General features: G+C 36.6%; 1 protein-coding gene across 3 annotated transcripts in view; it reads left to right on the top strand.

Moving 5' to 3' along the window:
• IFT88 (intraflagellar transport 88) overlaps positions 1-27909 on the top strand; it is a 110964-nt gene that overhangs the window by 68886 nt on the left and 14169 nt on the right. For 2 of the 3 annotated variants that reach the window (XM_027835279.1, XM_027835277.1), the window contains one exon: positions 11769-11835. In XM_027835279.1, coding sequence (XP_027691080.1) covers positions 11769-11835 — 67 coding nt within the window. Of the gene's footprint in view, positions 1-11768; positions 11836-27459; positions 27526-27909 lie in introns of all 3 variants that reach the window. The other variant, XM_027835278.1, reaches the window with a different exon arrangement.

The following is a 27909-nucleotide window of genomic DNA, read 5'->3' as shown; positions in this document are numbered from 1 at the left end:
GCATCAGTTCTTGTTAAGTCTTCCTATGCTTTTCTATAGTCATTATATTCATCATTTCTTTAGCACAGTAGTATTTCCTTACATCCATGTACTAAAATTTATTTAGACATTCACCAGTCAATAATCCTGATGCCATTTTTTATCAGTAGTCTCATGTTTTGATGAGCTTTGAAGATTTAGGAGCATTAATTGATCAGGAAACTTATGGTTGATCTTATGGATCTTCTTTCTGAAGTCATGATTGGTCTTTCAGCCAACTTGACCTTGACAAACTTAATATATACTCAAAACAGATTTTTCTTCTACTTAGGAAAGCAGTCTCCTAAAATGAGGGCTGCATTACAGTTTCAGTATGCAATAAGTAATAAATACATAGGGTTTTTTTTTATTTGTTTATTTTTTGTCTATTACTCAGCCTCACTTCTCAGGATAGAAATTTATGTATCAGTACCTTGGAATGTGATTATGGGTTCTATTAGTCATAATGAAGCACTGATTAATGAAAAAGTCATTTGAAACAGTATGGTATTTACTTAATTTACTTAAATTGTATCAGATGGAGTAGTCAACTAGATTTTTTTTTTAACTATATTCCATTTGTATTGGAAAATATGAAAGCAAGCAAGAATTTAATTTAAAACAATAGCTCTTAGCTCCTTCTGACAGATCTGACTTAATATATTCTCAACCGACATTTACCAGTTATATACTATATGCAACACAAATCTTATTCCTTTATCTACAATTCTGTACAGTGCTCTCTGATATATCTAATCATGACCTTGAGACACTGCAAGACCCTCTATCATCAAGCTTGGAGAAGAGAAAAAAAGAAGGGATGTAATAGCTGTCTTCAAGTATGTGAAGAACTATGTACATAAAAGGAAATAGATTTGTTTGATCTCAGAGGAAAGAATTAGGCAAAGCGAGGCAACAAACCTTAAGTGCTTACTGTGTGCCAGGCATTGTGCTAAGTGCTAGGAATGTATACAAACAGAAGCTAAAAGACAGGCCCTGCCCTCAAGAAACACTGCTCAAAAGGGAATGAAGCATGGCCAGCATGGGTCTGTCTCTGAAGTTGAAGCCCCTGGAAGGAACTCACCAAATGGCATAGCAGAGGAATATTCCAGAGTGAGAAGGCCACTGGATCATGGTAGCAAGTCCACAGAATCAGAAGCACATCTGGGAATTAGGAACAAGGGGCAGAAGCTACAGAGTCCAGTTTCAGCTAAAGAAAAGGAAAAATTTCATAACAGTGCCACCCAGAAGCAGCATGAACTGTCTGAGGAGCTAGTGGGTTCCCCATCACTAGAGTTTTATAGGATCATATGTAGATTTAGAGCTGGAAGGGACAGAGAGAAAAATTTAGGCCATGCAGTGAAGGTCCCACAATTAAGTGTGACTGGTAAGTGACAGAGGTGGGATTCACAGCTACCTCCTCTACCTGCAAATCCAACTTTCTTCCCAATCTGTCATCCTACTTTTTTAAGCTGACCTTGGGTAATCAATCACTTGTTGCAGCAATGTGGTATAGAAGGAGTGCTGGACTTGGAGTCAGAAGAGACCTGCGTTTGAGTCCCATCTCTGACACTTACTAGCTATGTGAAAATGGATAAATCAGTTAGCTTTCAGGAGCCAAAGTTTATTCATCTGTAAAATTGGGACAAGCTGTTAGGTGACTCAGTGGATAAAGCACCGGACTTAGACAGATTTAGGAAGACCTGAGTTCAAATCCAGACTCAAACACATGGCAGACTACTCCAGTATCTTTGCCAAGAAGACCCTAACTGGAGTCATGAAGAGTCAGACACAACTGAAAAACAATTGAACAACACCCTAATCTTTCTCTTCTTGGGGCAGCTAGGTGGCAGAGTGGATAGAGTGCTGGAAATGGAGTCAGGAGGACCTGAGTTCAAAATCAGCTTCAGATGCTTACTAGCTGTGTGACCCTGGGCAGGTCACTTAACCCTGTGTGCCTCAGTTACTTCATATGTAAAATGAGCTTGAGAAGCAAATTGGCAAACCACTCCAGTATCTTTGCCAAAAACACCCCAGATGGATTTGCAAAGAGTCAGACATGACTGGATAACACCTGAACAACAACAAAAATGGGGATAATAATACCTGTAGCACCTACCTGTCAAGATTGTGAGGATCAAGTTAGGTAATGTATATAAAGTGCTTTGAAAACCTTAAAGCTCTATACAACTGCAAAAAAATAAAATCAAAGTAACCTAAAAGTCATAAAATGATCTATAAATGATACATGACATTGCAAACAGGATTTATGTTCCAGGATTGAATGGACTAGATGATCTCTGAGATCTCTCTCTAATTCTTTGAGTCTGTGATTAAAGATTCAGTTATATTCAGTGTATTATATTTACTAAAACAGGAGAGTAAGCATTTTATAATTTCAGAAACATTTTCAATAACAATGATTGAATCATAAGATTGTCTGGTGTTGTTTACCCTAAAAATTCACTTAACCAGAAGACACTTTTTTTCTGAGCATTTCAGTTCTTTAAAGCTATATTATATGTTAGTTCTATTAATGAGAATTTTGATTTGGCAGTAGACCTTACTCATATCCCAGGCTCTACTAGATAGTACTGCAAAACAACTGTTATTTATGTAGCTATCTGCTCTGCCTTTCTTATGTATGTTTATATATTTAGATGTTGTCTTTCCCATTGTAATGTAAACTTCTTGAAGATGGGGACTGTTTTTGCTTTTATTTGTATCTCTAGTACTTAGCATGGTGTCTGGTATATAATAAGGGCTTAATAAGTGCCTGTTGACTGGAAGATAGTCATCCATCTCTACTAAGGACTAGGTTTAAAAAATAGCAGGAAATTGTTGACAAGAACACAACAGAAGTTTGACATCTTAGATACATGTTCAAGCTGCATGAGAATGTGATATTGGTACATTTTCCCATTGATAAATTTGCTTTTTAGGTAAGAGTATAATAATATTCAGACACATTCATAAGCTCCCAGGATTATAGATTTAGAGCTCAAAGGGATCTTAGAACCTATCATATCCAACCTTTTAATTGTATGAATTAAGAAACTGAAGCACAGAGAGGTTAGCCAATTTGCCCAGAGCAAAATATCTGAGGCAGGATTTGAACTCAAGTCTTTCTGACTCCAACATCCTATCCACAATGCCACATTGCCTGTCTGTCCCAGAATTCTTCCTTACAGAAATATCTTGTCTTTCCCAGAAATTTAAGTTAGACAAAAGGAAAGAATTCATGAAAGCAAGGCCAAATCTATACAAATGGAATGATTTGACTATACTATACGCCAGTTTTTTTCAGAAGTCATTGAATAGTTAGCCTGCACCCATTGGTGTCATAGAATCATGGAATTACAAATGCCTCATTTAGTTAAACCCCTAAATGCATGAATTCCTTCTACCACTTCCTTGACAAGGAATCATCAAGCCTCTTGGTATTACTGTCAGGAATACAAAATTTCAATAAAGCATCCCATTCCATTTTCAGATAGCTCAAATTGTTAGGAAGTTCTTCCTCAAACTGAACTGAAATCTGCCTCTTAGTTACTCTTTTTTTCTTTTTAAATGTTTTATTGATGCTCTTTTCCTTTTTTTTTATATCATTGTCTCTTCCCAGTAGCTCTCTGTCTCACACTCCTCCACTCCCCAGCCTTTAGAACTCTCCCTTATAACAAATAAGCCTCCTTTAATTTCTTCCAACTTTTGGGTTTAGTTCTGCTTTTTGGAAGTATACAAAATTAATTGAGTCTCCCTCCTCTCCAGGCTAAATATGCCCACTAACTTTACAGTATAGCAAATTGAGTAATTGTCAATTAGTCTTGTTCAACAAGTAGACATGGCCTCACAGTTGTTAAACAGTGCGATAATAAGGAAATCTTCCCTGGAGGTCTCAAAACTAGACTAAATCATGTGACTTAGATGAATGTTTTTAATTTTATGCCACACACTTGGTTAGGAAACTTAAGAAATCTTGCCAGGTGTTCTGCCCACAACCTTCTGCTGAAATATTTTCAGAGATAAATGAGCTATTGAAGACATTTCTGTTGGACATTTCTTGCCTTGTCAGCATTTTAGGTATGTGACTTTTCATCAGATTTATTATTTCTTATTGTTGGTTTCATTAAAGATATAATTTTAATGACTACCAAGGTTAAAATCTGAATTTGTATTTAAGATCAACTATGTTGATTAAGATAAAATAAGTTTTCCAGTTAAATTTAAATCTGAAGTTTGCTAGTCAGACTTGTTTTCTTTATCCCAGTCATTCTAATGCAGTCTTGTTAGTTGTTTAGCTGATAAATTGAATTGGGAGAACTTTTTAATATCATCTATTCATCCCATTCTCTACTCACTCTTTCTTCTATGTGTAGAAACTGTTCAAATATTAATAAACTGCCTACCTTCATGATCTAATTCTAAATTTGCAGAAACCTGAATTCACTATTTCTTTTTTCTTCTGACATTGCTGGTTACTTTCCCCATCTCATGTACTAACCTCACGTCTACAGTTAACATCAGATATACTGCCTGTCCTGATGCTTCTTTCTTTAACTACCTCTTTGCCTTAACTGCGCTTCTTTTCCTCTGTATTTGTGATTTTGACCTCTGATTCATCCTTACATTTGTTTTCTTTCTTTTTCTCTGCTTTTTCTTTTCCCTTTTTCTTCTTTCCCTCATTGATGTTTTTCCTCTATTCTATCAAACACTTTTTTTCACCTGGTTTCCTTCTTTTCTGTAGGCAAATGAATGTAGCCTTGTAAACGTACTCAGGGTATGTAATTAAAACTACCTTCCTTACCAATTAGTTTCAAGCTCCTCTATTTCCCTTTCCTCCAATCTTTTCAGATGTGCCATATACACAGTTAGCATTCTTACTTTTGCTTCTCTCCAAAAATTTGGTTGTTAGCTTGACTATTTCATCCAGCTGTACTCAGAGAAAACAAAATACCCCTTTCATGGTAAAGCTCACTTTTACTACATATATTGACAGGGATTAGACCTTTGTTTAATAAACTTGGTCTTAGGCTCAAAGAATTAGAGCTGTGGGGCATCTAGTCCAACTCCTTCATTTTACAAATGAGGAAACCAAGGCCTAGAAAAGTTAAATGACCTGCCCACATATTGGTGGTAAGTGGCATAACCAGGATATGAACCATTTCCTCAAACTTCCAATTAAAACTCCCTTTCCATTATACTACTCTGTACATATGGATAGTTGTGAACATGACTCCAGGAAAAATACTTAAAATACTTATGAAAGCCAACTTTTCAATCACTTCAGAATTGTTCAACTACATGCAAACAATTTACATGATAATTATACTTCATTCTTGGGTGCTCATTAAAATAGATTTCCTAAAGATTGCTACTAGGCTACATTTTATTAACTTAGTTTGATTTACTTGTGTGCTTATAAATAACAAAGTACAATTCCTTTAAAACATGGGTTCTTAACCTTTTTTGTCATGTATCTTTTTGGCAGTCTAGTGATGCCTATGGGTCCTTTCTCAAAATAATGTCTTTAAATGCATAAAATAAAGTACATTGGATTACTAAAGATATCATATGTTGAAATACATGTATCAATATATTTCTAAAAACAAGTTCACAGGTGCCAGCTTAAGAATCTCTGTTTTAAAGGAAGTTCATACATTTTACTTATTTGAACTATCCTTTCTCCTAAGTAATCTAAATTAGTGAGATTTTATTTCTACTCCTACAACGTACTTTGCAGAAGCTGCTGTTTTTTTTTTCTTTAATTATCACCCAGCTCAAACTATCTAGCTCCTGCACAAGTTAGAGTAGGGGTGGCAGGGCCGGGGGAGAGGGAATGCAGAAATAGCCCTGGACCTGGCGCTAACTCCAAGGGTAGTCGGCAGGTCACTCCACTTTTCAGAGCCTCACTTTCCTCATCAGTAAAATTAAGGAGTTGCACTAGAATTTTTCTAAGGACCTTTCCAGCAGTAATGTTCCACCTTATGAATATGAAATACTTTAAGCATCTCTTCAGAATCAAAATTATGACCTTCTTTCACAAGTGCTGCAACATTCAACCTGTAATTTCACAGAAGACCTGTTTTCTCTGTACTTATTCCTTAATGATTTTCATCTTTTTCTTTCACTAACTTTCTCCTACTACCATTTCAGGACTTCTCTCATATTGCCACTTGGCAAAAGATTCTTCTTTTCTCCTTTCTTAAACAATTTTCTTTCAAATCTTTCTTAAAACTCCACCTTATAAGACTTTTCCTTAGGTTTTTTTCTTAAGTTTTTTTTTTCTGTTAAAGCCTAAGGGGGGGGGAGGTAAATGAGAAAGAAAAAAATAAAATGAGGAAATGGAAGGAAAAGAAAAAAATTCGCACATCAGACTTGACTTCTCATCTAGTGATTATGTGATCCAGTTGCTTTGTCTCAGATTGTGAACTATTGGGCAGGGAAATCTTTTTCCTTTGCTCCATATAATTCATGAAATAATGTTAGTGATGAAGTAATGACAAATAATGAATAAACTACTAGTTAAGCATGAACTCTTCTAAGTTGTGATTTTAAAGCCTGTTATCTTCCTGTTTATTCCTACTTTATAGCTTTAGTGATCCAAGTGAGAAATCCAAAATTCCTAGTGAGTCTTCCCTAGTGTTGCTCAAGATATCTAGTTATGATACCTGAAAAACTGTCCTCTTTTAAAATATATATATGTATATATATTATACATATATATATTATGTATATAATTATATATTATATATAAATTGTCATTACCCAGTCTGTTTTCAGTTACTTCTGTCTAAAGTTTATGGCTTCTGTGATTTCATTAGAAAGATAGTCTACAATGTGAGTTATAGACAATTCTTAGATTGGCCATTAATTAAGAATAGGAATGTCATAGATTGTTTGTGCAAGAGATTAAATTGCTTCACCTCCCATCGTTACCCTAACCTCTTCTTTGGAGGTGGGGTTGAATAATAAAAATGCCCAAGATGTGGCAGCAAGAAAAGAAGAAGAAATAAGATGCCTAAGTAATCTGTTCTTGACCACTGGAGAGGTCATTTGTAAATGTTCTGTAGTCGTTCTGGTTGCCATTTCAATTTGGATAAAAATTACGATGCAATCAATAAATATTTATGAAGCATTTACTATACTAAGTGCTAGGGATGCAAAGAAAATGCAGAAAGAGCCCCTGCCCCTTAAGGAGTTTATGATCTAATGAGGGAGACAACACGTAAATAAATAGGTATACACATAAAGATAAATAAAGAATAGTAGGAAAATAACTTTTGAGGGGAAGGCTTCCTGTAGAAGTAGTCTTGAAGGAAACCAGAGATACCAAGAGGTAAAGAAGAGGAAGAAGACCATTCCTTTTTTGGGGGACAGACCAGTACAGACCACAGAGAGAGAAATGGAGTTGGGTGGTAGCAAGTAGGCTAGTACTGCTGGATTATGGCTGGAAGGAGCAGTAAAGTGCGAGAAGACTGGAAAACAGGTAGAAGCCAGACTGCATTTTTACCCTTATTTTAATTACAGTTATATTCCAAAATTCAGTAATTCATTTGACCAGCTTATTTTCACCCTTCATGCTAATTAGTAAAAACACTAACTAGTAAACTAATAAAATACAAATGTTATGTAACATTACATGTTATATTGTATTATTACCAGTTAGTAAAAATAACTAAAATTTATATAGTTAATACTGGTGCCTACCATGATCAGAATATTTTGGTATCCATAGTTTTATCTCCTGAATCAACCTTGTCACTTCCATGTGACTCTTTCTTACCCCAGGACCACATTTATTCTAGAAGATAATAGAAAATGAAATAAATCAAGCTATGAACTTTTTTTTTTAATTGTTAGAAGATAGGAGTCTATCTGCAGCTTTGTTAGTGCTTTTTAGACTTGTGAATCTGAGATACATCATTAGTATAAAAATATCACAGTCAGGCAAAAACTGGGAGCCTCTGGGCTAGTAGATTTAAAAACAACAACTTCATTTACCTTTCCACAAAAGCATTACCATGTTTCCCCAACATTATCCTATGGTGGTTTTTTTTTTCATTCAATTTAAACCTCTTTCTTCATCATATACATTCTACCCGAACCTATGAAACATGATTCAGAAAATGGATTTACATAGTTCTATCAAGGGAAGCTCTGCTGTTTTATGCTTATGTAGGAGAAGAGAGGAATTTCTCTCCTTATTTCCTGCTCCCTTGATGAATTTTCCAAGATTGAGTGAATATTCTGGAATACCTACTTTAAGACAGACTGCCTCCTCAGGGGAAGCAGTCACAGTGTGCTACAAGAATGTGGGAATGGAGCCAAAGAGATGCTTCTCCTCCCTCTGTTTGGAGGACCTAAGTTCTTCACTAGTGATGAAAAAACCTGGAATACTCATCCTTAATAGTCAGCAGTTCCATACACAAATTACTTTAGTCTGGCAACAAGAAATATATTGTGAACTTGTTTGTAAAAACTAGTACAAGTGCAATGGCAAAGAGAATTTTTATATTATTTCATTTTGTTTCACTTTTTCTGCATCATTACACATGAAATATGGCTATAAAGATTTGTCCAAGCTGAGCAGTGTATTTGGAAAAGAGCAGAATGGAAAAAGAGAGAACAGGAAGTGAGGCTTAAATCAAGTCCTTAATATGAGAAGGGAAGAAAATAACATCAGTCAAAGTTCCTAAAAGAATTAGAAAACTATTAAGAGACCAAATAAAACCAATATGGAAATTTCTCATAAGGCACATAGAAGTTTTAAATGATGTTCCAGAATGCTTCTTACTTGGCCCCTTTTTTAGTATTTTGAAAATATAAATTGCAAACTCATTTAAGTTCCATTTTCTAAATTAAATTTTAAAATTTCAAAGTAGGTCAAACATTACAAACATTGCTGTGCAAATAACTTGTTTTTATTTTCATTCAAAGAAAGCAGCATATGAATTCCAGAGAGACATTCTTTTGGCTAGATTTTAGAAATGTCATATGGTTTTTAAAAAATCACTGTAAAATGTGATGCACACATATCTAGAATGATGGCCAGAAGCCATGTGACATAGCAGAATAAGCATGTGCCCTTGTTAAAAGGGATCTGATTTCAGTTAAGAATTCACTACTTTAGGAACAAGGGAAAACTTATCCTTTATACTTGGTACATACAGAAAATGAAAAATAATTAAGCAAACTGAAAAGTTTGCAACAAGCAACAAATGCAACAGGAACTAGGCAGGTCATCTATATTTGTTCACATTATGCCTCATCATGAACTTCAGCAATATTCATTAAAGTCCTGTCTGCTAACAAGATCATGATACTGGTATTGATCACATGTGAGCAAAATATTGCATATGAAGTAAAGCATGTAAAGTATTTTGTAAACCTTTAAAACACTATGTAAATGTTGGCTATTAGTTTTATTGTTATTATTAATAAGATTGCCAACATGATATTTCCCTGCAGGCTTTTAATTTCTGGTGTTCTATATACGTCCCTTTAATTGGTACGTTCATAGAGTTGGACCCACTGATAATATATCTCTTTTCATTTTCTTATTTCTGGGTTTATAATCATCTCTTTTAAATCTCTAGTGTGATAATTTATTATCATTATTTGTATGTTTGTGTATATACTTCATTGTAAAAACCGAGTACCATTTTCCATAGAATTTATTTTATGTAAAATTAAGCAAGCTAATAATAAAATTATTTTAAATAAGTAAAAATGAATTCCTAGCTATATTCATTATGTGCATTCAGGAGTCCACAAGAACAGGACAAAATTACAGTTCCAGGATCATACCAGGGGTGGTGTTGGGGTGTCCTCTTAATTTTTTTGTGGCATGAACTTTTTCATTTTGGTGAAACTTATGGACCCCTTCTTAAAAGAATGTTTTAAATGTATAAAATAAAATACATAAGATTACAAAGGAAGCCAACTATATTGAAATATAGTTATCAAAAAACAAGTTTGCACACCCTTGGTTAAGGACTCCTCCTCTCTAGACCATTCTAGGGCTGGGAGATAAGATCCATTATTCAGGCAGTGCTCACATGCAGCAGGTTGAGTCTATTTCCAAGTAGTTTTATCTCTAAGATAAAACTTCTGGTGTTCTGGGATAGAAATGAGTAAACTAATGATGAAATTTATGTACTGTAAATGCTACATAACATAATAATCTACTTATGATGATTTCCATCTATACAAACCTAGGACCTTATCTGAATGGTTTTAAAAGAACATTTTGATTGTAATTTTGAAACTGCCTTCTTTCTTGGTTTTTCAACAGGAAGAACTTTCATACAAATTATTACAGAAATAACACAATATTGTATGTGAAACATTTCAGATAATTTGCCTGTTAGAATAGTGGTAAAAAGTTTATGTCATAGTGTCAGTGAAAATACTGGAGCCCTGGAATTCATTTTCTCTGTCAAATTCCAGATTTGTTATCCTTAGAACATGGTGCAAAACACTATTTACACAAGACTTTAAATTGGATTGCAAATTTTTCAAGTTAAGTAAGCATTAAGTTTGTCTATTGAGTTAATATGTAATCGTCATTTGTGCATCATGAACATAAATCTGGAGAATATGAATGCCAGACATTATCAATCAGTATTGAGAATTCAAAATGAAAACAAAATTAAAATCATAGTATTTTGTTATTCTTTGAAAAGGTTTTTGTTGCATCCTATTAAATACAAAAGTACTGAGGCTTGCATACTGTTTCATCAACATGTCTTGAAAAATTAAAAGGTAATTTTAGGGAAGAGGGATTTTGAAATTATCATATTTTGTAATTTTTAGGAATGTAACCTATTCGAACAACCATTTTGTCTCTTGAAATAACTATTAGATTATCAATTGATGAAAGGTAATTTCAGCCAGAGTATGTTTTGACATGCTGAAGTTTTGGGTTCATTTTTCAGTGTAAACAAGTAAATGAGTACATGTTTACTGAATTACTCTATACTTTTGTAACTAAAACATATACACATGAAAATATAGATATTCAATTAGAGGCAAAGCCAGTGTTAATACTCATATTCTAAGACTTGTGCAAAACACAAAATAACAGTAAATTTTTTACATAAACCTAAAAATAACACAGCTGGAAGATGTTTATAATGTTTTAGTAGTGCGAGGCAAAGGAGGGGGATAGTTCCAAGAATGTAGACATTTTAATGGACAGATGTTTTAGAAGCTTTTAAGAGTCCCTTTATTTTAGAAGTAAGGTTTAAAAAACAAACTAAAATAATCTTCCCACCCCCTATCTTCATCCCCTGTACCCCAGAAACCTAATGCTATGCTGGGAATATTTCCCTGCCGCTTTTCCTTTTCTCTACATCTTCTATACCTCCTGCCTGCACACATTCATAATAAGAAAGTATTATTTGGATATGAGTTTTATTAGACAAAGATTAGTTGGAACTTAAAGTAAAATGGCATTCTGAATATCTTTCCAAAGTTTTGTAGGTTTTTACATTTGTCTTAGAAAACACCAGTTAACAGATTTTCAACTGAGTCTCTTTCATGTCTCTATAAACCTTCAAGTAATGGTAGATTTGGATTTAAACTTTAAGGAGAAGAGTCATAAAAAAACAGTCTGTCTTATAGTATACAGAGCATTGTGGATAAAATTTCAGCCCTTTGGCCCATATTCAGCCCTGAATCATCCACAGGGTAAGTGTGTTACTGTACCTGGGGCTTGTTCCGTTAAACTTGTCCTCTTCTTGCTCTAGCGCATAAAGTCTGGCAGAGACAGCAGTGGCAGTTCTCGTAGCAAAAGAGAGGGAAGTGCAGGCAGCGGTAAGTATTTTCAGTTCTTTTAAGGCTATGGAATTGTCAAATTTCCAGCATGTGGGTTTCTAGAAGAAATAATATCTTGAAGTAGTAACCTCTGGTTTTTTGTTCATTGTTTTTTGTTTTTTTGGCTAACTGGACATTTTTTTTTTTTAGCCTGGGATAAAACTTGGTATTCTAATTAATGAGAAGAGAGACTAACTTGAATGTTTAAAAATTTAATGAAAAAAAAAATAACTATATTTTGAAAGAAATATCATTTCATTAATTTCAACTATGTTCTCTAACAAACTATGATAAAGTTAGGTCTTATGAAACTGAATGGATAGATTTTAAAATGTAGTTAGTATAGTAATGATATAAATGAATGCTTCTAAAGTTCTTGAATATAGTTTTATCTTAAGTTAAACATTCTTACTAAAATTTTATTTTACCAATTTATTTAGAAAATTTTTATAGGTAATGCAAAGATAAGCCTCAATTCAAATTCAGTTTGAATTATTATGGATACCAAATTAATAGAGACTAAATGAAGTTTTACTATATTTTTGTTTTCAATTCTGGATTTTAATAAAGTACCATGAGAAGTAGTGGGATGTAGTAGTATACTAAAGGTCAAGAGTCTTCATTCCTACTTGTGGCTTCATTACTTGCCTTGCACAAGATCTTTTTTCCTCTTTGTGTTTCAATTTCCCTATCAATATGGGATTTTGGGGGGTTTTTTTGCTTTAGAGGAATGTTATCATATTGGAGTTTTGAAAATGTTATAGTCTTGATGAATTAATTAATTAATTTGAAAAATAAATGCTAAGTTGATATATATAAACATAGATAGATGCAGATATAAATACCTAGACATAAATAGATATATCTGTTTCTATTGTGTGTGTTTGTATAGCATGCTCATGACCCAGGTCTTGTACATAGACTAACTGTATTCTTGGATACCTATTTGTAATGTGACAATCAAATTAAGGAGAATAAAAATTGATATTTAGGCAGTCAACCTGATTAACTCCCTGTCCTATATCCCTTTTACCTTTTCAACCAGTGAACTCTCACCTAAAGCTTTAACCTCACACCTAGACCCTGAGACCAGTACCATTCCTAAGTAGAGAAAAGGAACTCCAGCCAATCCAACTAACATTTATTGAGTGACTGTTTTGCTCAGATTACTGTATAAGGTACTAGAGGAGTTAGAAAGTTTAGGTAAAATATGGTTATTGCCCTAATAGAGCTCAGAGTCTAGTAGGGGGCTATGACACATACACAGAACCACATGGTACACAATATATGATAAATGCATTAGAGAAATGCAAAGGACCTTGTGAGATCCAAGGGAGGAAAGATCAGTCACTCCCAACTGGTGAGATGAGGGAAGGCTTCATGAAGGAGGTGGCTTTTGAGTTGAGCTTTAAAGGATGTGTAAAAACTCAGCAGCAAATGGAGGGAGGAGGCCTGATGTGAGCAAGAGCTTAAATGTGAAAGTTCTAGGTATGTATGGGAGTTGGTGAAAAATCCAGTTTAGCCAAAAGATAGTCTATGTGAAGGAGAGGAATATAAGTTAAGACTAGATTGAGGAGGCATCAGTTTGTGGCCCCAAATACCAAGGAGAAGTGTTTGAACTTTACTCAGGCAGCAGGGGAGCCTTGAAAAGTCCTGAGCAAAGGACCATTGAGGCAGTTTTGCATCCGAACCTTGGTAACCCAAATTCAAATTTACCATGTTCCTGAATTGTTCTCCTATGATCTAAGTCTCTGACATGCCATTTGGTACTAGATTTCCTGTGTCTGAACCCTGGTCTTCCATGGTTCGGTACTGTATCTCTCTGACACCACTCACCTATCTAGCTGGGCTGTTATATCAGACCACTTGTCACATTCTTCTTGACCTCTCTGTTGGTCACCCTCTTCTCAATATGCTCTTCTTTCTAGGTTTTTGGGACACCATTCTTTCCTGGTTCTCCTTTTACCTGTCAGACTACCCTTTCTCAGTCTCCTTTGCTGACTCCTCATGCATATCACATCCTCTAACCATAGATAACCCACAGGTCTTGGGCTCTCTTCTCTCTCTAGAAGATTTCATTTGGTGATCCCATGTTCCCACGGATTTAATTTATCACCTGTATGCTGATGATTCTCAGATCTACCTATCCTGCCTTAAACTCTCTGCTGATCTCTAATCTTACATTTCCAACTGCCTTTCAGACTTCTCAAATTGAATATTTAAACTCAAAATGTCTAAAAGAGAACTCATTATTTTTTCCCCTCAAACTTCCTACCCACCCCCTTGCTCGATACTTCTCTATTACTGTCAAGGTCACCATTATCCTCCTCATCCCCCAGGCTTGCAATCTAAGTGTCATCTTCAGCTTCTAACTATCTCTCACCACTCTATGTCTAGTCTTTTGCCAAAGTCTGTCAATTTCACCTTTGGACCATCTCGAATACTATCCCTTCTCTGATACTGCCATCTCTCACTTGAACTACAGCAGTCAGCCTGCTGCCGGGTCTACTTGCCTCAAGTCTCTTCCGATCATACCCTACATATCCCAGTGATTCTGAATTCCTGTAGGTCATTATCCAAAACCCATTCTCCATGTCCTACCACCCTCAACTCTCCCACCCTAAAGTTTCAACCTAACTCTACCTATCCCTTCTGCTGTGCCCTCTGAAATGCCTGTTCCATAGGTATCAAACTTAACTTCATCATAATTATTTTCCTTTCTCACTCCTTTCATCTTCTAGCTATTACTGAAACTTGACTCCCCCCAGATGACACAGCCTCCCTGGCCACTCCTTCCAATACCGGCTGTACGTTTACACATTCCCCTTCAGCTCTCTATTCAAGGCAGGGGAATTAAACTATGCCTTGCTCCCTGTTGTCACTTCCAAGTTCTCTCCCTAGCTCCATCACTCAGTAGCATCTCCACCTTTGAGGTTCATGCTGTTCATCTCTACTACCCAATCAAAATCCTGGTTGTTATTATCTACAGACCTCTAGGTCACTCCCCTTCCTTCCTGAATGAGTTTAGTATATGGCTCACAGTTATTCTCTCTTCCCCCACTCCTGTCATCATACTAGTACTGAAGTATGTATATTGACTTTTCCTTAAACCTCCTAACCACTCAGTTCCTCAACCTACTCACTTTCCATGACCCATTCTTCCCTCCCACCTCAGCCACACACAAAGGTGGTCATTACCCATGGTGATCTTGCCATCACCCACAAATATACCACCTCCATGTTCAAGAATTCTCAAATTCTCTTATACAATCATAATTTATTTTCTTCCTTCCCTTACCAAACCCTACTTTTTGCCCACACCATAACCTCCAGTCTCTCTATCCCTCTGTTCTCTCGCTGGCCATCTCCTCTGCACTCCCACTTTTACCCTTTGGTGAACCAGTTCAACTGTACACCATCCCTTCTCTTTAGTCCTTTGCTCCCTTATCACTGATTTCATGCAGGCCTTAGCCTTGGATCACTCCCAACATCTATCACCTTGGCTCCTACGCACTTGCTGCTGAACAAAGGTAAAATCACACAACTCTATTGTTTGGGTCCACTATAAATTTATCTTATACAACCTAAAGTAGACCCTCACTACTGCTAGGTGTAGTACTACCTCCCTTATCAGTTTACTATCACACTCTTCACAAAGGCTCTTCCAAACCTTTTTGTCCCTCCTCAAATCTCCTTTGGCTCCCTCTCCTCCCATCCTTTCAGCTGAGAACCTTGCCTCATATTTTTTAAATTGAGGTCATTTACCATGAGCTCCCTCTTCTCCCCTCCCCTTCATTCATATCAAGCAGATGTTTTCTGCCACTATCTCCTCTTTCACCCTTGTCTCACATGATGAGGTGGCCTTACTCCTCATCATGGCTGATCCTTTACCTGCTTAAATGATGCGATGCCATCCCATCACCTCTAGCAGATTGGTCCCTCCTTCTTCCCCACTGTATCACTTATTTTCAGTCTCTCTCTGTGTACTGGCTCCTTCCTTGCTGCCTACAAATATACCCATGTCTCTCCTATTCTCAAAAAACCTTCACTTGATCTTTCAATCCCCTAGAACTATCATCTTATATGCCTTTTGACCTTTGTAGCTAACCTTCTTGAAAAGGCCATCTACAATAGGTGCCTCTACTTTTTCTCCTCTCATTCTTTTCTTAAGCCCTTAACAATCTAGCTTCCAACCTGATCATTCCACTAAAACTATTCTCTCCAAATTTACCAGTGATCTCTTAATTGACAAATTCAATGACCTCTTCTCAATTCTTTTTTTCCTCAACCTCTCTGTAGCCTTTGACACAGTTGATCACCATCTCCTCCTTGATAATCTGTTCTCTCTAGATGTTCAGGAGCTCATTCTCTTCTGGTTCTCCTCCTATCTGACTGCTCCTCATTCTTCTTTGCTGGATCCTCATTTAGACCATACCCTCTAGCCATAGGAGTCCCAGAGACCTGGTCTTTTCTTTTTTCTCTCTAAACTACTTAACTTGGGGAGCTCATCAGCTTCTATGGATTTAATTACCATCTCTATGCTGATAATTCTCAAATCTACCTATTCTGCCCTAACCTTTCAGCTTACCCCCAGTCATATATCTCCAATTGCTTTTCAGACATCTCAAACTGGATGTCCAGTAGACATCTTAAACTCAATTTGCCTAAGATAGAACACATTATCTTTACTGCTAAACCTGCTGTCTTCCCTAGCTAAAAGTCCCAACTAAAATCCCGTGTTCTATAGGAGGCCTTTCCTAATCCCTCTTAATTCTACTGCTTTCCCTTTCTTATTTCCTGTCATTCTGTATATAGCTTATTTGTACCTATTTGTTTGCTTGTTGTCTTATTTGCTTGTACTCTCCTTCATTCAATTGTTAGCTCCTTGAGGGAAGGGGCTGTCTTTTGCCTCTTTTTTTAATTCCCAGACCTTAGCACAGCAGCTGGCATATTGTAGGCACTTAATAAATACCAATTGACCAACTGATTCAGACCTCTTTCTACTACCTTCCCTACATCTGCTTAGATAGGTGACTGGATTTTGAATCATTTTAGATCTTTCCCTAACAATACTGTCTTCCTTTAGACAAACTGACCTGCCAGTTTGAGACCTACCTTTGAACTGATGCCACATTTGCCTTTCCCTCAAAGAACCTATATTTTCCCTGACCTTCATCCAGCACATGACATGGGTCATGAGATCCTGGTCTTCTCAAGTCAAGCCTGTCCCCCTGAGTCCTGTTTATGATAGCATGGTAAGCCCCAAAACAACTTAGAAGTTGACTAGCCATTATCAAACAGTGGAATGGGCTTACATTCCAAAAGAAATATTTCCATTTGAATTTTTTGCCAATACATCAAGCTTACACATGTCCAAAATGCAACTTATCAAAATTTACTTCCTACTGACTTCCCTATTTCTGTTCTCAGTTCTATGATTCTTCCAATTTGTTATCTAGGCTTAAAATCTCAGATTCCTCTTTGACTCCTCCTTCCCATTTGCTTCTCACACCTTTCAGTCACCAAAGCTTATGAATCTACTACTGTAGTATCACTTGCATTCATCCTAGTCTACATGGCTACAATGGAAACCCTTCCTTCAAATGCCAGTCACTGAACTCCATAGCAGATGTGTTTTTCCCAAGCCTTCCATAATGAACCCTACTTATTCTCTGGAACTATAAAACACGATTGCAATGGCTTCTATGCCACAGGAATTTCTCACTTAAAAAGATCCCCAAATCTAGATTCATTTTCTTACCCTGGCCATTCAATATTAGACTTAGAAGTGTACTCTGAAACTTGGGCCAGTGGATTTCTTTCCATCGGTACCTGAAGTACCCCTGACAGCCAAGAAGTTAACAAATAAAACACTGTGTCCCCTCTCAGAGAAGCCAGATGAGGACCACCAAGCACAGCTGGATGCTGCCCTCACTTAACAGCACCTTGGGAATAGTTGATGTAATTTCCCTTGAGGCAAAGAACCAGAAGTTCCCTGAAGTTTTGAGCATGCGAAAGAAGAGCTCATTAACTGCCGTACAAAAACTCATGGGGAGGCAGAGCTGCTTATTAAAGCTGTTGCCCTTTGAGGAACCCAGGATCCCCTGGAAAGACCAGCCTCGGCTCCTGGCCACTTGTTGTTTTCAGTTTAGGTTCCTGGGGACCTCTCCTAGTGTTTCTCACATTTTTTTAAAGGTGGTGCCCAAGGGCAGTTCTACCCCCACTTCTCATATTAACCTCTGAAACTTTGGCCAGAGTTTCTAAGCACTTGTATGAGTTAGTGTTCTCAAGTGTACTTAGCTAATGCTTGATGTGGGCCCCAGAGTGCACTGATACTAGATACCAGAACCCTTGACACTAGAACCCTTTCCATAATGCCAAATCCCTCTTAGATCATCACTCAGTTTTTGATGAGCTCCAGTTTACTCAAGTAGGCTTGATCCCTCACCTGAGATCAACATCCCCATGCAGTCATTTGAAGAAACCTGTTAGATGTGAAAAAAAATCTAAAAATTAAGTATAATGGAACCAGAGGAATGACAGCAACATGCAGAATTTTAACATTCTTTAGCATAATCTTCATTGTTATGAGATGCTAAAATCAAATACTGGAAATGGAACAACTCTACAGTGAGATTTGATCATCATGCCATCAGGATTCCATAGTTTGTTTTAAATTCCAGAACTTATATATATTACTCTTTTTTTTCTCTTTTAACAAACTACCATTAGTCTGTTTTGAAAGTTTTCCCATCCAAAGTTTGTTTACTAAATTTTATTTCCTTTCTTGTAAAAGAGATATTAATTTTTAAAAACCACTTAACTATGCACGTGATGTGTCTTGATCATCTTGAAAATATTCCTCTTTGTAGGAACTCTTTGCCTTTAGTTTTTAGTATTGTCAGGATCTATTGTCTATTAAGAATCTATTGAGTACTACAACTACTTAAAAGTTCTTTTGAGTTCTTGTGGCTGCCATAGCTTTTTTGAATGAAATTTATGTTACCATCCTGTTCAAAGTATCATAATTTTTAAAGGGAAATGATTGAAGATTGGACCAGAATAATTTATAATTCTTTTGATAACATGTATCTAATAAATGCCTCCTTGGACTCAGATAATCCTGAAGTGGATAAACAGAAGAAATAAATTTTTCAGCCTATGCACCATTTTGCTATTCTTAAATAAAACCAGGTTTGAATTGACCTGTATTGAATCCCCTGGAGTTGACTACTCATATAACTTGGTAGCTGATAAAGGGTAAACTGTACCTAGTCGATCACAGACGACAAAGACCTTCTACAAGAGGATCTTCAACCACTGAAGAGTAGTATCTTCCCCATGGTTAGTTACTGAGTCCAGTGCTAAGGAGCCTTTTCTACCCCTAGTAAATAGAGAGGTGTTCATAAATGACACCAACTTAGCAGAAGGTAGAGATTACAAAAAGTCAGTATCCCTTCCTACCTAAGATATTGAGCATGATTGCTGTGTGTGCAGTTAGCCTTCATGGTTCCATGGAGACAAATCTAATGAGACCCATTCTTCCTATGAGATTGGGTGTCAAAAGGTATGGCTGGTGTGAGAAATCACAGTCAAATGTAGTTAAACTTGGGCAGATTCAGGCTGTTGAGCTGAAGTTATTAATTAATAATTATAACCTAGTGAGGACGGTGAAAAGGTCCATAACAATAGACTGATACAAGAGCCAGCGATCCTGTTAAATGAGAAACTCTCAGGTCTGGAGAAGTACAAAAAGACACCTTGCAGAAGAGTTTGAACTTAGGCGGTCCTAGGGAGGTATTAAAGGCATTTACCACAGCAGTGTGTAAGAAAAATTGTTCTGGTGGCAATTCAAAGTGTGGTTTAGAGGAGGTAAGAAGGTCTCTTGCCAAAGTCCAAGTGAGTGGTATTAAGGTTGAAAAATCTGAGGAAATAGGAGAGTTTATTGACAGTAGAACAGGGCTTCCAGAAGGCACGGTGGAAAGGTGTAGACAGTGGGTCAAGCAGGTTGAAGTGCAACTTGGAAGATGTAGGGGTGATTATAATAAGGGAGAATGCAGATTGGGAGAATGCAGTAGGGGCATGCTGCTTGTACCTAAGGTATTGAAACCAGATAACTAGGCTATGGAAACCAGTACAATAGCAAGTAGATTTGTGTGGTATATTCCTTTGATAGAAGGTTTATAATATTAAGCCATCACAGGATTCCAAATAGAATTTGGAACATTGATGGTTTGTGTGTATGTATGTGTGTGTTTTAATTTACATGTGTTACTTGTTTTTAACATAATTTTTTAGAAAAATTGTGAGTTCCAAATTATCTCCTTCCTTCTTTCCCACCTCTCCTCCACTCACTGAGAAGGCAAACGGTATTATATATCATTTATATGTGTGAAATCATACAAAATATTTATTTCCATATTAGACATATTATTTAAAAAAGGAAGAAAAATAAAGAAAGTGAGAAAATTATACTTCAGTTTGTACTCAGAGTTCATCAGTTCTCTCTCTGGAGGTGGATAGCATTTTTCATAATGAGTTCTTCAGAATTGTCTTGGATCATTGTATTTATCAGAGTGGCAAAGTCTTTCACAGTTGATCATCATTACAATATTGCTGTTACTATGTACAATGATCTCCTGGTTCTTCCCACTTCACTTTGCATCACTTCATGTCAAGTCTTCCCAAGTTTTTCTGAAACCATCACCCTTGTCATTTCTTATAGCACAATAGTATTCCATCCCAGTCATATGCTACAACTTGTCCAGCCATTCCAGACATCCCCTCAATTTCAATTCTTTCCTTTTATTTATTTATTTATTTATTTTTGATGGGCAATTGGGGTTGAGTGACTTGCCTAGAGTCACACAGCTAGTGAGTGTTATGTGTCTGAGGCCACATTTGAACTCAGGTCCTCCTGATTCCAGAGCCAGTGCCCTATCTACTGCGCCACCTAGCTGCCCCTCAATTCCCAATTCTTTGCCATCACAAAAAGAACTGCTATAAATATTTTTGTACATTTAGATCTTTTCCCTTTTTCTCTGATCTCTTTGGGATACCGACCTAGTAGTGGTATTACTGGGTTAAAGGGTATGCACAGTTTTATAGCCTTTTGGACACAGTTCCACATTGTTTTCCAGAATGGTTGGACCAGTTCACAACTCCGCCACTTCATTGATCTATTTTCCCTCGTCCCCTCCAGCATTTGTCACTTCTGATATGTGTGAGGTGGTACCTTGGAATTGTTTTAATTTGCCTTTCTCTAATCAAAAGTGATTTGGAGCATTTTATCATATGTCCATAAACAGCTTTGTTTTCTTCTTCTGAAAACTGCCTATTTATATCCTTTGACCATTATCAATTGTGGAATGACTTTTATTTTCATAAATTTGACTCAGTTTTATACACAGTATATATTTGAGAAATGAAGCCTTTATCAGAGACACTTGCTGTAAAAATTTTTTATATTTCTGCATTGTCTTTGGTACCTTTCAGCAAAATATAATTTCCCTGATTATCCCTTTTAATTAGATCTATTTTTATTTTTGCTTTTTCTGACCTCGTGATTACTGCCACTGCCTTTTGTACTATAGCTCAAGCATAATAGATTCTACTTGTACTATTTTGACTCTCTGTGTCTTTCTTTTTCAAGTGTGTCTCTTGTAAACAACAAATTGTTTCTGCTGTCTGCTTCCGTTTTATGGGTGAGCTCATATCTTTCATATTCACAGAACATTCTGGTGTGTACCCCCATGAAGTTTCTTCTCTAGGTTCCTTTTGCTAAGCAGTTTTTACCAAGCAGTTGGAATTGGGGTGGGACATGAGAGAAGGGCTGCATGTAAGTTCAACCTTGTCCTAGACTCTAGGACCGATCCTGTTTTCAAAAAGAAAGGAATAAAAACCCTAGGTTAGTAGCTCAACATGGTTGTTAGTCTTGTTGCTAAATCAGGTTCTCAGAGGGGAAGGGCAGGAGGTGAGAGGGAATGAGTGAATCTTACTCTCATTGGATTTGGCTCAAAGAGGAAATAACACACACTCAATTGGGTTTGGAAATCTATCTTACCCTACGGGAAAATAAGGGGGAAAGGAATAAGAGAGGGGGATGATAGAAGGGAGGGCAGATTTTAAACAGAAGCAAACACTTTTGAGGAGGGACAGGGACAAAGGAGAGAATAGAATAAATGGGGCAGGACAGGATGGAGGGAAATATAGTTTGTTTTTCACAGCATGACTATTATGGAAGTGCTTTGCATGACTTCACATGTATCACCTACATTGAATTGCTTGCCTTCTCAATGAGGGTGGATGGGGAAGGAGGAAGGGAGAGAATTTGGAACTCAAAGTTTTAAAAACGAATGTTAAAAATTATTTTTACGTGCAACTGGGAATTAAGATATACAGGCAATGGGGTATAGAAATCTATCCTTCCCTACAGGAAAATAGAAAGAGAAGGGGATAAGGGGGGGGAGTGATAGAAGGGAGGGCAGATTAGGGGAAAGGGTATTCAGAATGCATGCTGAATCGGGGGAGGGGAGAGATGGGGGGAAAATTTGGAACTCAAAGTCTTAATGGAAATGAATGCTGAAAACTAAAAATAAATACATTAATTTAAATTGGCTCCTCAGCAGTTGGATTCCTGATTTGTTCCCCTGATTGAGTAGCTATCTGGTACTGCCCTAGGCACTGGCCTTCCTACCCCAAAAACTCATTCTCACTGTATCTGATTTCCCTGATGGTAATTACTCATCTCCCTACCTCTGCCCTGGTAGATAACCCTCATTCCCAGGATCATATGAGGATCTAGAGTGGGATAGGACTTCAATGGCCTTTTAGCCCAGCCCCCACATTTTCCAGATGAGTAGACTCAAGTCCAGGGCAGTTAAAGAATTCGTCCCAAATCACACAGTTAGGGAGCTTCAGGAGCAGGGTTTGATCTCAAGCCCTCCAACTTCAGAGTCAGTACTATGCTGCTTCCCCGGTTCAGTTTGGACTTTTAGAAAATGATACTTTGTCTTTTCTGTCCCAGTAAAAACAGCAGCAGCTATTAATCTTCCAGTTTCTGACTCAAATCTTTGAATGTCAGTTCTTTAAGTAATCATTCTCTGGCCTTGCTCTCATGTTCCAACACCTAAACTTTCAGCCAGGCTAGTGTCTGTTTTTTCAGGCATTTTGCAGTCTGGCCTGCCCTTCTGCCACCCCGAGTACTGATCCCAAGTCACAGAATCATATAATTTACTTCCCATGTAACGGGAAAAACTAACTTGAAGGGAAATGATTAAGATACTTCTTCCTTGAACTAGGACATCTGGCCTAAGGGCCCTGCCCAACTCTTATGACCTTGTCTACCTCCATAGAATGACCAAACTTTAGATTCTTCCCCCACGTCTATTCCCTGTTCTTTAAGTCGATTCTTATCATTAATTATTAGTTAGACAACAATAATAATACTTATGGAGCACATTAAGGTTTACAAAGTACTTTGTCACTACATTGTGATTTGTTATTCTGCGTGAACATCTGTTTCTGTTGATTCTAAATCATACGCTTGAATTTGCCTGTAGTACCACTATTTCCTATCTAGTGCAGTGGAGTCAGGTAAATTACATATACTACATATGAAACTTATTGCTACAAATATCTGTACATATTAGTCATTTTAATGAGTAGCAACATATGACTTTCATGCCACATTCTCAAAGCATAAACTAATCGCTGGAAATAAATTTACTATCTTGAGGATTCTGAGAAACCAGTGCTTTTTTTGGTAGCTTTAAACTAGTACAGCAGTGAAGCAGAAGGGAGCCAAGTAAGTATAGCCAAACTACGAGACATCGCTACATTGGGGAGCAATACCAGATTTCTAGAAGAGTGTTGTGTGGCCTAGGGAGTTACCTGAGTTAAGAGGCTATCAATCACAGTACTGAGCATGTGTATTTTAAATAAGTAATCATAAATATTTGTTGTCTGGTTGATTAATAGTCTAATAGCACTTGAAATATTAGGTTTGATAGAAGTTAGGGGGAAAACAGTTAACATAATTTTATTACACTATTTTATAGCTGTCTTATGCAGGTTTTTTTGTTTTTTTTTGTTTGTTTGTTTTTTAGGCAATTGGGGTTAAGTGACTTGTCCAGGGTCACACAGCTAGTAAGTGTTAAGTGTTTGATCTGAGGACAATTTGAACTCAGGTCTTTCTGACTTCAGTGCCGGTGCTCTATTCACTGTGCCACCTAGCTGCCCCGTGTTTAATGCAGTTTTAACTAAATACCTACTAATCATTTTTTTCCATTAAAAGGGTCTGGCAGAAGGAAGAAGTTCCTTGTGTCCCATCAGTTAAATTGGGGAATCCTTCAACATGATTACTCTCTAATCTGCCCCTTTTACTTTGTGACATGAGCAGGCGTCTGTTTTCTGGATATACTAGAAGACACATTAGGTAATTCACACTGCTGAGGTACCCCCTGGTTTTTTGCTCTGGATTAGTAATTTCAACAAACTGTTGGAACTAATAGAGTGGAAATTCTATACACCTGGGGTAATTCACGGGCAGCTCATCTGTAACTTAACATTTTTAGACAGTTGCCTGAGACATTGAAACATTGCCACATAATTAGTGTGCAACAGAGGTAAAGAATGAATCCAGGTGGTCTTGACTCCGAGGCCAACTTATCTACTATGCCACCCTGCCTCTCATGGTACCATTTAATAGACAGAAAATGTAATGGTTCCTTCATGTCTTTATAGTAATCTTTCATTCCTAAACTACAAATTAGAAGCTCTTTTATTGCTGGTTATATGGTTACATAATATGATATAATAATGATGCTTCAAGATTGTTCTACAACTTATTTTTATAAAATCCAAATATACATGATATCCAAAATATTGTTATCACTTAATGAAATAATCTTTTTTTTTTTTTTTGGTGAGGCAATTGGGGTTGTGAGTTGCCCAGAGTCACACAGCTAGTGAGTGTTATGTGTCTGAGGCCAGATTTGAACTCGGGTTCTCCTAACTCCAGGGCCAGTGCTTGATCCACTGTACCACCTAGCTGCCCCATGGAATGATCTTTTAAATAACATTTATTGATTTATGATTTTAAAATCTAAACAGGTATTTTATGTATAGAGAATATTAAGCAAATCTTACTTAGAGCTCAGAAACTCTTTGCTATTGTCTGTTAGCTTCTTCTACAGAAATGGTCTACATTATTTCTATCATAATTAGATAAAATGAGAAAAATATGTTTCATTTAATTGCCAACTTATATTATCTCACTAATATTTTCCTGTTAGTTTTTTCTCATTTCCTTTAACACTTTATTTGGTATGATTTCAGCTTCCATTTTTCTCCTTCCAAGCTGTTCTTTTTTTCCTTAGTAATTTATTATTCTTGATGTGAATTGTAAACTTTATATGATAGGCCAGTTTTAATTTTTTCCTTATCTTAGAATTCTCACATTTATTCTAATAATGTTTGCTTCAAATTACAAATAGAGGACACTTACTACAATTGAGTTCTGCTTATTCTAAACCATACATTCAATTTTGAAAAATACAATAAAACCTTACACATTTGGACCATTTCATGAAATTCAGAATAGCACCACACCCCAACTGATTTCCTTTTCTCATATTCTTTCTGTTGCCACCACCTAAGAGTAAAAAAGTTTTTTTTTAATCAAAAATTGGACTGTATCCTGACTTCTTCCCTACCCCCTTTAACTCCCTACCCTCTTGCTGTCCAGCAGTTTCCTTTCAAATGCCTTGGCTTCCAGTAAATAACTAAACTCTAATGTGAGAGAATTTTGGAGTTCAATTGCATATGACTGAGGTATATCTTAAATTCAGTTTCACATTACTCATTTCTCTTGGCACAGTTTTGAAGCACTAAAAAATCCCTTCAATATTCTCTTTTACCACTTCCCAGTTGAATCCACTTTCTCTAGGTCCTAATCTCTGGGGTTTCAGTCCTTTTGACTAGTCAACTCTGTTTCTATTCATCAGTTCTATGTTTAGCTACCCTTTCTATCATCTCACCTGATTTCCTCCCTTTCTTCTCTTCTCCCCTCCCCCTTCTAATTGTCTACAATGGTGGAAAAATCACTGGACTTACCCACTTTTCTAGTTATTAATTGTGTGACCCCTAGACCAGGCACTCCAGTCCACCTCTCTGAATGAATGGATGAATGAGAATTTATTAAATGCTTATTAAATACAAATACAAAAGTGAGGCAATTCTGCTCTACAGAAGTTTACCTTCTAATAGGGAGAAACCTCATACATAAGGGAGTGATAGCCAGAAAGAGGTAGAGAGATACATACATTCCAATAACATGGTCTAGGTGGAATGTGAAGCAGGGCTGAGGCTGGCTGGAGTTGATGGGCAATGTAACATACTCACCAATGTGAACATTGAAGGCCCTAGCATAGGAGTTCCTCTGTTGAGAGTATTAAGTTCCCCGACTCTGAGCCTCAGTTTCCTCATCTGTTAAGTGAAGATGCTTTCACTTTGAGGGCCAAATAAAATAATGTATACACAAACACTGTGTAAACTATAAATTATTTTTAAATATAATAATAAGAATTGTATTCCCTAGAAATCCTGTGTTCCTTTCTTATCTCTCCAACTTTTGATACCACCAGTACTATCAAAAATATCCTATAATATTCTTTAGATCATTTTCCCCATGATCACAGGATTCAGAGCTGGAAGATATTCTTAGAGATCTTAGTCTGACCCCCTCATTCTACAAATAAGGAAACTGAGGCCCATAGAAAGGGGAAGTAACTTGCCCCAAAGTCATAAAACTAAAAACTAGCAGAGTCAGAATTTGAATCCAGGTCCTTTGAACTCAAAGTCCAATAACTTATTCACTCTACCACAGGGAGCTGCCCACCCCTTCTCTTTTTCTTCTATCATCCTTTCTTAAAAGCACTTGTTCTGACTACATAGCTCTACCTCAACTTCTCCAGAATCCTCCTTCTCCTCTGCCAAAGGAATCAGCCACTGTTTATGACATTCCCATTCAAGAATTTATAACTTGCACTTGAATGTTAAGCTTCCATCTACAATACTTAAAAATATTTAAAACTTCATATTTTAACATGGAAATCCTTAAACAACTGAGCCTTTTCCTGGGGAGGGGAGAGGATATTTTGTCAATGACTGAAAGAAGGGTAGTATGAATTAGCAAAATGAGAATATTTTAAAAGAAATTAATTTTATGAATTTTACTTACATATACTGTACTTATAACTATTTTAACAAATGATCATAGAAAATGTGCTTTACTATGTAAGAATATTTGTAATTAGCATATTCAAATATAATTAGTTTATATATAAAATATGCTTTTAAATATTTTATTTTACATTTTAAATTAATTTTTAAAATATGCTTGGATGGTACTTTGAGACTATTCGTGTTAGTAGTTTAAATGTGTCTCTGGGCAACCTTGTTTCACATTAATTTGTTTAGTAAATTTTTCTTCCTATATAATTCAAAAATAAATTTCAGCCCAGCTGATGTCTGTATTATCACCGATTCTAAATTAGTGTAGTCCAGGTTATTTATTATAGTTAAAAAAGCAGTAGACCCTAACCAGGACTTTTTATATTATAGGAATATATGATCTTAGAGCTGGAAGGGACCTTAAAGGTCATCCGGTCCAACCTCCTCATTTCACAGGTGAGGAAAATAAGACCCAGAGAGGTTGTGACTCGCTGCAGGTCACATTACCACTCAGTGGCAGAACTGGGACTGGAACCCAGGTCCCTGGACTCCCCGTCCTGTGCTTTCTGTATCACTGGCTCTGTCCATTACTCGACTCAAAATACTTTAGTGTGTTTTGCAAGATTAACTTCATGAGAAATAGGCATATTTTAACTATTTGGAATAAAAATACATTACTATTTTATATGCAGAATCTCTCTTTAAGGCCATGTCTACTCGCTTCCAAAACATCTAGTCAATTCAGTGAAAAAGTCAGTCAAAACCACCTCACTGCTGGCACTTCCTGGAAAGTTAGCTTCACTTGTAAGAGGAAGGAACCCCAGAACCCTGAGTGTTGCT

This window comes from Vombatus ursinus, unplaced genomic scaffold (genome assembly GCF_900497805.2).
Source record: "Vombatus ursinus unplaced genomic scaffold, bare-nosed wombat genome assembly UNPS02014813.1, whole genome shotgun sequence".
Classification (NCBI taxonomy): domain Eukaryota; kingdom Metazoa; phylum Chordata; class Mammalia; order Diprotodontia; family Vombatidae; genus Vombatus; species Vombatus ursinus.
Note: the sequence above shows the minus strand (reverse complement) of the source record. Positions and strands in the feature narration are given on the sequence as shown.